This window comes from Pipra filicauda, unplaced genomic scaffold, assembly GCF_003945595.2.
Source record: "Pipra filicauda isolate LSUMZ 115617 unplaced genomic scaffold, ASM394559v2 scaffold368_size711631_pilon, whole genome shotgun sequence".
NCBI classification, from domain to species: Eukaryota; Metazoa; Chordata; class Aves; order Passeriformes; family Pipridae; genus Pipra; species Pipra filicauda.
In genome coordinates, this window is record NW_024104496.1 from 397,905 (window position 1) to 410,045 (window position 12,141).

The 12,141-nt window shown below is 46.7% G+C and overlaps 1 protein-coding gene across 1 annotated transcript; it reads right to left on the reverse strand.

Moving 5' to 3' along the window:
* Positions 1-1,412: 1,412 nt before the first annotated feature.
* On the reverse strand, positions 1,413-5,241 carry SFRP2 (secreted frizzled related protein 2). The gene is made up of 3 exons (XM_027747365.2): positions 4,605-5,241; positions 3,879-3,959; positions 1,413-2,469 (listed from the first exon to the last, which is right to left on the reverse strand). Exons 1-3 carry the CDS (start codon positions 5,095-5,097, stop codon positions 2,165-2,167), a joined length of 879 nt encoding a protein of 292 aa, XP_027603166.1. The 5' UTR covers positions 5,098-5,241; the 3' UTR covers positions 1,413-2,164.
* Between the last annotated feature and the right edge of the window lie 6,900 nt (positions 5,242-12,141).

Genomic DNA, 12,141 nt, shown 5'->3' on the forward strand with positions numbered 1-12,141 from the left:
GCAGTCCTGGCTGTTCAGTTTTGGTCCCCAGAGACTGCATTGCAACAACTGCCTCTTCAAAGTGCTTTCCTGCACTAGGCACACACACTTTTTTCTCTGGGTTCATTTTCAGCCAGCTTCTCTTCATTTCAAGCTTGTTCCCTCTAAAACCAAGGCTGTCCAGGTACAGGTATTGCATTATACGATAAGCGGAATGTGTGGGAGCAATAAGACTTCTGAATGCTAATGGCTCTGTAAGGTGATGGATATAGTGCTCGTATTAATGTAATTACACCACAGCATGAAAAGACTCATATCAGTTTCCTGGTAAGTCAGGTTCATTCAGAAGAAAAGTTTTAATGACATTTCTGCAAGGTATTGGCCTTCAAATACAGATACTGCTCCACAAAGTAGTTAAGAGCCAGTTTGAAATGGGGCTGTTTGGTGGTTTGTTATGGTTTGTTTTTTTTTAAATTCTTATACTTTTGAGGACATTTGTGAGGATTGTTCTTTTCTTGTTTGGTCAGCATCTTACCACTATACTGTTTGTATCAGGTGTAGTGAGTGCACAAAGACTGTGTGAGAGGGCAAACAATTAATTTTATCTTTTTATCCTGATGGTAAAAAAATAACACTAAATTTATGAAAATAATGTGATTTTTTTTACTTTAAACAAAAATCTAGCGTTGGCTTTGTATTCTGTCTGTGAACAGTTAACATAAAATATTGTCCTTGGGAATATGAGACTGCTCATCCTGTCAGTGAAGTTCGAAGAATATTCTATGTGTAACAGCACTGGGAAGCGAGATTATTTTTCAGGATAAGTACAATAAAATTCAGGTAATACTCTTCATCAGAAAATATTTTTAAGAAAAATGCTGATGAACATTTGTTTAGTTCCATTATTAGGTAGGTTTTATTTTCTTTCTCAGTAAGAATAGTGAGTGTACATACACACAAAAAAAAAGCCTTGCTCTACCATTATTCTGAATTGCAAGTTGCAAACAACATTTTTCTGTCTGCTTTTACACTCCTTAAAATGTCTTTTTTAAGAAATGGAAAAACGGATTTGATTTTTAAGAAAGTGGTCTTGTTGCAATTCCACATCAGCAGAGTCCTCTGAGAAGATGAGATGAAAATGCAGGTGGTCGAACAAAGGAGCCACAGAAAAGAAGCCTCTTCTCAAAGAGCTCAACAGACACATATTAAAAGGAGCGGACTGAACCTCAGTCCTGTGTCTCATGATTCATCTTCAGGGAAATGAGGTCCACTATGTTTATTCTGATTGCAGCGCTAGAGGCTTCCTTGTGCTTTTCTACCAATTACTGCGGGTGGAATGCCAAATTCTGCTTTGCTATGTCAAAGTCCAGTTGGACAGCTTTCTCCCAGTTCTCCAGAAATGGACTGAAGTGAATACAGACAGAGACAATGCGTAAACTGTGATGTAAAGTTTATATACAAGAATATAACATTCATCTGGAGTATTTACAAGGTTAATTAAAGCAATATTTTACAACTCTTTCGGGTTAACCACTAGGTATATTACAGTCAGGCTACAGATGGTTTAATTTGCAAAATAATAATAACAATAAAAAAGTTGCATTCAGATCCACCAGCTCCAAAACTTTTTTTTTCTGAGAAAGAAGGGCTCAGACTTGTGGAAAATAAAATGTGAGAATGGTTAATATACTCTTACAGGTGCCTATGTATTGCATGCAAGAGTCGTAATGTGACCTTTATAGTGTTAATATAGACGGCAAGCGATTTCACCTCAGTGAAAGAGTCGCACCCACCGTGACAGGCCAGTCACACACGTGGCTGTCTTTCTCTGCATCTCCTACTTTTGCAAAACAAACATGCACATATACAGAGAAGCTGCAATATAAATGAACCAGCATTACCAAAATGAAGAGAGAAAAACCTCAGAACAACCATAAAAACCCCAAGCTTTAAGCAAGAGACTGTAATACTTCCCAAAAATAGTCTTTTTTTTTAATTATTTTTATTATTATTACATTTTAACTTATGTACAAAAACGGAGGGGTTCCTCCTCTCTCGGAGAGCGGTCACTGTGCCTTGTGCCCAATGGCATCTCGAGGCTCAGAGGAGCCAAAGCAGGAAGGTGCGGGGGGCCCAGAGAGCTTGGGACAGAGACAGCTGCTGGAGACAGCCAGAGGTTAAGCCACTAACACTGTAGTTTGCGGATGCTGCGGGAGAACCGCTTGAAAGCCCGCTGCCCTTTCTGCCACCGCTTCAGCGAGGTGATCACTAGTTCCCCAGCTTGCTTCTGCCCCATCACCAAGTAGGGGACGTTGATGTCGTTCATCTCATCGCAGGTACACTGGAGGCCACCTTTGAGCCAGAGCACTATCTTCCTCAGATCCCTTTCTGTCAGCCCATTCAGCTTGTAGATGGTTTTGCTCTTTGTTTCGGGGGTGATCTTGGTATCCCCATTGATGTAGGCAATCTCCTTCACTTTTATCTTCAAGGCTAATAGAGCGAGGGGAGGGGGAAGTGGGGAGAGAGAGAGAGATTGAGAGGGTTTTTTCCCATTAGTGCACATAAAGAGGACCTGGGGAGGGAGGTGCTCTATTGCTAATTAAACTGTCAGGGCTGACAGAAGAGGCAGCAGGTGGCTCCATTTCTAAAGCCACAAAGGGCATGCAAGTCATTTCAGTTTGAATCAACCTTAGGGCTGAGGGTTTTTGGATTTCTTTTCTCCTCTTTCCCCTCCCCCTCTTTTCCCTTCCTTTCTAAATTAATATTTTCTCCAGCTTTTCTCCTGTTTGCAACAGGGAGAGAGCAGGTTTGCTACATTAAGCAGAGCACTATTTTTTTTCTAGGAGAGGACAGCCTTTCTGAAAGTAGCATTTGAAGGGGAGGTGGAGAGGCAAGTACCTAGACCAAGAAACCTGATCTCTGCTGCAGCTCAAAACTTCTACACTTAATTTATTAGGCTGGAGAGGATTTTAGGAAAACCTGTAAGGAAATGATATTTCACATGCATTGTTTTTTTGAAAGAATAGATCCCATAGAGGGCAAATTGGTCCAACAGCTGCATTCGATTTGGTAAAATAACTAGGAGGGGGATGCAGGGCTCTGTAAGACTCTGTGGGGCATGTTTAGCTTTAGGAGGATTTATCTGAGTGCAATTTGCCAGGCCAAAGCTATTGGTTGTTTTAGCAATTATGTCCCACAGTCATGGTTTCGGGGTTTGGGTGGTTGTGTTTTTTGGTTTGTTTGGCTTTTTTTTTTTTAAGAAAGGCTTTTGAATTGCTGTAGATACTTATACTATGAATCTGTTTCCAGGTATAAACATTGACCTATTGTAAAAGGATTCCCCTCCTTATTCCTTCTCACTCTTGAAATGCTAATGTGTGGATAATGTGTCCTTCAGTTGTCTGTGTCCAAGGAGCTTTCTTGTCCTCTTCTAACCCCAGATCTTCCCATTAAGTTTATATCCCCAATTGTCTGTGCATTACATTACCTTCTCTGTCAAATGATATATAGAGCTTCATTCTTAATCTGCGTAGAGAGTCTTTCTTACGACACACTGAGATTGGTCATGCAGCTCTGTCTCAAACGTCTAAATGAAGCTTTGCTCTACTTCTCCCTAGGCAATAGTCTGCATGAAAGATTCTTTTTTTTTTTTCATTTTACTTTCTATTGGGCTTGCCAGCAACATCCACATCCACATAAAAGAGCACCACTTCAAAACAGTAAACAGAAAAGAACGATAAAAAGGGCTACCTTTTATTCCAAGGTGGAATTTTGTGTTTCGTGACCCAACGGTCAAAACCCTGCCTTTATTCAGGCACATCTCTCACTGACTCCACTGGGAGTTGTACCTGATCCTCGACTCTCAAGTTTCAACCGAGAGGAGCTCTGCTTCCACTTACCAAAGTCGTTTTTGCAGAGGTTTTCCACGATGTCATTATCATCTTCATTTTTGTTTTTGCAGGCATCACAGACCTTGGGTGCTGGAAATGCAAGCAACAGTCCCCGTCAGGCTCGGGGAGAAAGGAACAGCAGGTGGCGTTGGGAACCCTTTGGGAAATGTCGGTTTTCCATCCCTTCACCCCAGATCCTACCCCTTCTCCCCCCAGCTCCGGAGCTCCCGCGTACTTCGAGGCGCCTTTACCTTGCTGCAGACCCGCTACCGGGGTCTCGGTCTGTTTTTAAGGTCACACCTCAAACAGAAGTTTTTGTTTTAACGGGGAAAGGAGTAAGAGAGGGGGGTGGACGGGGGAGGGGAGCACACGACACAGAAGCACCCCAGCTTCCCGCTTCAGCGACGATCCCTGCACAAGGAGATCGACCCTCTGGGAGCCGCGCGGCTCCATTTCTGCGTCCCAGACCTTTTCTTTGGGGATGGAGACGGGTGCGGGCCGGTGCCATTTCCCCGACGGTACCTGCGCTTTGCCCGGTCCCCTCGAGAAAACCTCCCTGAGCCTGTCCGGCGTCCACCTCCCCAGTCCCCCCGTCCCGGAGCACCGGGGTGTGCTGTAATGCAAATAAAACGCCTTCGTTCCCCTACGGAAAGCCGTGGAGGGACCCCGCTGTCGGGGCAGCTCATCGGGGACAGATGCTGCCGAGCCGGGGGAGGCCCGGCGGCTTCCTCTTACCTTCCCTGGTGACGGGGAGGATGTGGTCGCTGCTGGCCAGCGGGATGCAGAGATCGTTGTCCTTGGGGAAGCGGCTGCAGTCCAGCATGTCGGGCCAGGGGAAGCCGAAGGCGGACATCACTGGGGCGCAGCTCTCCTTCACTTCCTCGCAAAGCGAGTGGCAGGGCTGAATGATCTCGTCCAGGTCGTCGATGCAGACGGGGGCAAAGAGGGAGCAGAGGAACTTCCTGGTGTCGGGGTGGCACTGCTTCTGCACCAGCGGGATCCAGGTGGAGGCCTGCTCCAGCACCTCCTGCACCGTCTCATGCCCCAGGAGGTTGGGTAGCCGCATGCTCTGGTACTCGATGCCCCGGCACAGCAGCATCGGGGCAGGGATGGGCTTGCAGTTGGAGCGCTTGTAGGAGAAGTCGGGCTCCCCGAAGGGGAAGATCCCGGCGGCCGAGCCCATGCAGTGGGACGCCAGCAGGAGTAGGGCGCAGAGGCGGCGCTGCATTTTGGGGCGCGGAGAAGGTGGCAGGGGGGCTGGCGAAAGGCTCGGGGGCCGGAGTGGCGGGGCGGGCGGCGCGGCGCTGCCCTCAGCCGCAGGCAGCGTCCCCCAGCCCGGGCTCCTGCTGCCAGGCGGGGACGAAGGGTCTGAGCGAGGTGCTGGGGCAAACGGGAGTTTTCTGGATTTTTTTGTATGCAAATAGCAGGGGGAGCGGGAGCTGGGAGGAGCCTGGTGACAGCCATCCAGAAAGGATTGGTCACTACTTTCTCGGTCTGCTTTTGCTCAGGGGGATTGTCTTTTGGCAGGAAATCCTTGCAAGGAACGTTACCGTGCGAGCACGGGGAAGGAGGGAAAGATCCCGGCGAACAAAGAAGCCCGAGGAGCTTCTGGGCCGGGCAGGGGGCGCGGGGCCGCCCCCAGGCCGCGGGTTGCTGGAGGTGAGCTTTGGCGCTGGCCCAGCTACTGCGGAGCGGCGGGACCCCCGCTCTGCCATGCCCCCCCTGCCCACGTTTGGTGCTCTCGCTGCCAGCGGACGGGCGATGGGGCCGGGCCGGTTTCCAGGCAGGGGGCGAGGCTGGCTGCTCCCTCAGCCCCAGGGGGGTGTCTGGCACCTCCGCCCCCTCCCTGCGATGCTGGCAGGTCTCGGCCCGGCGCTGGAGCCGCATGCATCAACCGGGAACTGCCGGCGCTCCCGACCCCCCTCCGGCTCGACAGCGCCTAGCCCCGGGGGCTGCCCAGCGGAGCCCTTCTGCCCCCCTCCAGCCCGTCCTGCCTCTGGCTCTCCCCTGCGAGGAGCTGGGGCCTGCAGCGGACCCCAGCGGTACAGCCCCTGGATGGCCCCGACTGCCAATGGGAGTTTTCCCTGGGTGGGAGCATCCAAGTCGTTTCGAAATACTGTCACCTGGCACGTTTTTCTGGAGCTAAAAGCGTGGGCCTGGCTCTGCACAGCATAGGCACATCACTTTTGCTTCACTCCTGTCTTCACCTAGAAACTCCCATAAAGAATTGTGTTAGTGTTGATTTACCACCAAGGGGAAGACAACAGGCAAGGCACTGGGATCACAATGCAGCTTCAGTGTGCTTTGGATAATTCTTGGATTTTTAGTAATATTATTTATGGGATTATTATTGAAAAGAGTAGGCCTGTGTAGTATCATTTTGTGGTAAACCACATTCATTAATCAGCTACTGAATACTTCTTCTTATAGAGATGTTTTATGGGAAGCTAGCCTTAGCCACGATGACTTCTGTAAATTGCAGGATCCCTGTGCGTCCATTTTCCAGATTGGGCTTCCCAGAGATGTGAGTCACTGCTTGTGGTATAGGAAAGAGATGAGACCTGCAGCATTCCCACCAGGAAGGCACAGGGCTGCCATGCTGGAGTGGCTGCAGTGCTGCCCCAAGCAGGCTGTTGTCACATGCTGAAGCCAGTGCCAGGACTTTCAGAAGAGATTCCAAGTTCCTTTCCAGTGGGCCAATGTGATGAATGTAATCTCCCTGTAGGCCAGTTTTTCTCTTAAAGTTGTTTGATACCTGGAAAATAAATGTCCTGAATGTCTAGTATCACTTGTGGAAGGGCTTAGAAGTACTCTATTTCTTACAGAGTCACATATTCTTGCCATTTATTATCTATGTTCAGGTCATACATATGTATGTAAGTAATCAGTACATATGTAATCTCTTCGCCTCAGTTGCCTTCCATGGTACTCAGCCCCGCTGATGACACAGTGACCATTTTACCCCTGTTTTGCCAAGTCCTAAGGATTGCCAGAGGCTGTAGCCTTTGCTACTTGCTGGAAATGTCCCTTCCAGCTCCCAGTGTTGGTTCCACCAGCCTCTGTCCGCAATCTTCTCTTCAGTGGAATGAAATCTACCAATAGGTTTGCTCTTACCTTGAATGGCCAGGCTGTTCACCAGGTCTTTGTAAAATGGACAAGTTTGTAGTTTGTTTTTCTCTCTCCTTTTTTCACTGCTTGTAATTTTTTGGAGTCATTGATATCCCTTCAGGTGGATCTCAGCATGATCAGAAAACAATTTGCCTGCTCCATAAATTCCCTATATGCTACTTTCCACAGATCCAGCCAGCTAGGCTATGTGGAAGCAAAAACCTAAATCTGAGCAGACTGTTTAGACTAGAGATAATAACCATTCTCTGTGGTGGAGGATGACACATTTCCGACAGAAACTTGCTCATTTTTTTCACCAGAACTTGTTTGTTTCCAGCCCACAGGAAATAAGCAGAAAAACCACACTTTTTTCCCTCTGGATTAAGCTTTGATTTTAAATGAGGTTTTATTGAGACCTTACTATTTCCATTTTTAATCACTCCTGGTGAACTCATTTACTATAAACTTGAAATGATCCGAGATCATGTAAACAAAACCAGCCGAAGCCTACAGACCCGAGCAATCATTACTTCTCTGGCTCTGATCCCTTGCAGGTAAAAGCGCCGGAGCGCAAGGCTGCCAGCTCGGGCACAGCGTTCCCAGCCCGCGGACCCCAGTGCTGTTCGCGGTCGCTGCAGGTCAGCAGGGCCCGTTCGCCATCGCAGGGCCCGCTGCAGGGACCGGTTCCCGAGGCCAGAAAACCTGCCCCCTTCCCAGGGTCCGGATGATGCTCGCCCTGCTGGCCCGGCCCCGCTCCGCCTGCAGCGCGGGTTGGGAGGGTGGGGCTGGTGCTGGGCGGCGGGGCCGGGCCGCCCGCGGGGGCCGGGGGTGTATTTCGCTCTGTCCCGGGCGCTGTTGCCCTCCTCGGCTGCCGGGGCACACGTCCGGGCCGGGGAGTGGGATGTGCACACCACGACCCGGGAGCGCTCCCGCGGATGCCCGCGCGGTTGTCCTGCAGCACGCGCTCGGGCCAATAAACATCCACTATCTCACGCTTAATTGGGAACGAAACTAACGAGCTGGTTCCACCCCTCTTCACCCCGGAGAGTTTAACTCAGCGGGTGGGGCCCCGGCCCTTTCAGCGTAGGCGCGGTGCCGGCAGGTAAGGGCGCTGAGATCCACCTCCCAGGAAAGGCGGATGGGAGGACGGTTTGGCCGCCCTCCCTGATAAAGGCCTGGGCGACCTGGTCCGATCTTTCAGGAACCAAGGAGGACGGCATTCCTAAAATGCAGTGATGTTTTAAGGTATATTTTTTATATATATTAAGGTGTATTTTTATTATTTTAAAGGGAGCATAGGCTTTTGAGCACCCGTAAATTCGTCAAGTGCCGTGGACAGTTAAGCTGCTTTAAAGGCTTGAAAGGAACATAAGCATTTAAGCCACTTTAATTGCTTAAATCTATATAAGCTGTTAAAACACCTTTAATTCTTGAGTGCTTAAATCACCTTAAATCTTGGGAGTTAAGTGAGAGAATGAGCTGCCTGGAAAGAAAGATCCCAGCTCCAGTCCCTCTATTCCCAAACCCTCAGTAAATGTTACCTGATGGATGGTGGTGAAAATGAATGAACTGTGGGGAGAATGACTGGAGTCCTTGGTGATTGCAGGCAGTTCAGTGAAGCATTGCATTCTGAGGAGTGTGCCTGGTCTGTGCCATCTAAGTTAAAAACGTGGTGCTGCTTCCCCTTGTTTTCTGGCCTTAATTTGAACTCAGAACTTCTGTACCTTTTTCTGACCAGTCCTCAAAGCTGAGAAGTGGAAAAAGGAAAATGTATTGACACTTGCATGTCTGCTAAAGAGCAGGCAAGACACTCGCTTCAAGAGAGGCAGCAATAAAGAGTATGAATTTGTTCATCTGTTGCATATTTTTCCAGATTGCTGCCTTGAAATCACTCGATCCCTTACCTGGCTATGTACTGTATGTGGGACCCTCTTTGCTTCCCTGCCTTGACCCTATGAGATGCTTTGGTGATGTGATGAGCTTTAAGGCAAAAACTGCCATCACTGATGGCTCTTCCAGCCTGAGCCCCATATTCCTCTCACACTGACCTGCAGGCATCATCATTCTTTTCAGTTGCAGAACCATGGGCGTGGGATAACTGTGGCTGGAGGGAACCACCAGAGACCATCTAGTCCAACTCATGCTCTAAGTTCTGACTTTAGGTGGCTTGCAACCTGACACATCTGAGACCTCACTGGGATGCCTGCATACTTTCCTGGGACCTAGGAGGCTCAGTTCAAGGCTGCGTCTCAACGTTTCTCCTCTTTCTGGAGAAAATGCTGAGCTTTCAGCTCCTGGGCAGCCCACAGGTTGGATTCCCACTGTCGAAGATGGTAAGACCAGGATGGATTATTGGCCACACTGAGAGCAGTGATTTGCAGAGGGAGCCATGGACCCATGGAGGGCAGCCAAGCATTACCCAGCACAAAGCATCCACCTTTCCCAAGCAGCTATGTGCTGCTTTCACCCCTGAGGGGAGTCCAGCCCCACTGACACTTACTGGTGGGAGTAGCCAGTCCAAGCATGTAAGGGAGATACTGACCTCAGGGGCTCTCTAAAAAAGAGAGCAAAAAATTGGAGCTTGAGGAATTACCCTTTGGTTATTAATATTGTAGAGGAATGAAAAATCTATGACTTTTTAGCTTGTTCCCTTCAGCTCAAAAAATGGCAGTGATGAGGATAAAATCGGCTTTCTCACCATGGTGAAAATATCTGAAGAAAACTTCTGCTTACCTTTAAAAATGGTCTCCAACATCACACTACAAAAATATTACTACTATTTGAATCTCACAATTGCTTTTGGTAGGAAAAAAATAGGATTGCATAGGTTTTTGTGTGAGGCAGCTCAGCAACAGATCCCTCCTGATGCTGTTTCAGTGGCTGATAAGGTGGAATTTAACATTTTCCAGATCCGGACTGGGCAGCAATCTTGTTTTCTGTTGCCACAGCATTTAAAGTTCTGTTGTCAAAAACTGCATGTGCTGCAGATATATCTTTTCCACCTTCCCCCCTCCGCCCACTTCTATGAAAGAAACCCTTAAAAAAAAGTTATCCTTTTCTTTGTTTTCCATTTGGAATGCTCACTGACAATGCAGCAGCGAGCTGCTCATGCGTTTTGGGTATTGCCTCATGCTCAGAGAGTATTAAGAATATGCCCGAGTGGCACAGGAGGAAAATCATCTTTGGGCTATGGGAGAAGAACCTCTTGGTGGCGCTTTTGCACACCGTGTCGTTTTTTCCCTTTGCCCAGTTACACGGGGTATCGATCTTCCGATGTTCTGTATTTCTGCTTGCTGCCCTTGTTCTCCAGAAACTCTGTCTGTAGACTGAAACTCCAGGCCATTTTTAACCAGGGTTTGATGTCATGAAAAGGAAGGATCAAGCTGGGGCTGATTACAAAACAAAACCAAGTCACATGGGGTTTGCTAGGATTTTCATTTTATTATTTTAATTTTAGTGGTCCTTCCTTTAACAGTTTCCCTGAATTTAGTATCTTAAAATTTTCAGGTAATTTTTTCCAGTTTGGAATGATTTCCATAGGAACGTTGTTGAATATTATTCCAAACCACTGCTTTGTAGTGTTGCTTTGTACTTTCTATTTATATGATGTGGTAAGTATGGTTGCTTGGATGATGTATTACACACACACACACACACATATTTATATAAATCTAGACTTATTTGTATACTAGTGCTTTAGCAAGTTATGGTCCTTCAGATTTATCAGATGTGTATCTATATCTGGCTACAGTTTTGTGCTGGTGAGCATTTTTACTCATGCAGAATTTCTGTTTGTAATTACCAGGTCCTTTATTATCTGTCTAATCTAAGTGCTGGATGACAAAGGTAGCAGAGCCCGTGCCCTAGAGGACAACAATTGCATGGTACCTGGCTTTTCTAGTGTATTTTGTTTACAGAGTTATAATGTAATAAATTTTTCTTTTTTTCCCCCCCAGCTGTTATTTTCAGTCTGGTACTAGCTAGCACTTTGAGCTGAGAACAGGGCCCCACTGGGTGAACCATACAAAAGAAGAGGGTGTTTATACCAAAATGCTTGGGTTCTGTGTAGGGCATGGGTGCTTCAGAAGGGGAGAAAGGAGAATTGCAGCTTCCATCTAGACAGGGTGACATGGAGCAGAAATACTGCCATCACTGGCCACAGTGAGAGTTTTGCTGTCATAAGGGGTCTAGCCCCAAACTTTGGCCATTTGCCTCCAAGGTTGCCATAGTACTTCCCCTGATGAGTGGCTGAAGCTGTGGATGTTGGTGAGCTTTGGTGTGGATCTGTGTTCTGGGGAGTCATGTAGTTCTGTAGATGCATGGGAAAAACTAGCCACCAACTGCTCTGCTTCTGGAGTGCTTAACAGAGAAAACAACTAAATGAGTGTGTGAGAGAGGCAGGTATAGAAACTTGCTTTCAGAACGAATTGCTACTTTTAGGGAAATGGTCAAATTTGCAGCTAGATAGCTAGTCTAATGGCCTCAAGGTTTAGAGGCCTGTTACTTGTTGAGGGAAATTATTTTTAAATAATATTTTGTAGTAAAACATTTTTAAAAAGTAAAATCAAGAGAACCTGTTGCCCAAAGCTATAGTATTTAAAATATTATTAGGCTTGATTTTAAATAAAGCAATGAAACAATGATGTCAGATTGATGTAATCAACAAATTAGTCTCTGTATTGGATTGGAGTTAAATTACAAAGTAATTTAAATAATCAAACTAGTAGGCACATAATCAGTAATTAAAATATATTTGCAGACTCTAGAGTTGGTACTTCCAAATATTAAAAAATATGCAGAAGTTTGAAGTAGCTGACCCAGAAGCAGTCTGTGTGACGTGGCTTATGATGTATTGATATTACATCTGCAGTTTTCACAAAATTCAGAAATAACTGAAAAAGGCAAGCAACTTTCACTTAACATATATTTAACAAAGAATATATTCAAACTTGCATTATAAACCTAGTCTTCTTCTCCATATGTATTTTTCCTTTCTCAGTACACACAAATGCATACTTGTAATATAGGCCGAGGTAAGTTTTAGAACCATCTAGTACATTTATTCATTATTTTGGTGGGTTTTCATACTTTTGATTATTAATTTGTTTCTGTATATTTCAGTATTTTCAATATTCTCAGCTCTGTGTTGACTGTGTGACTTACC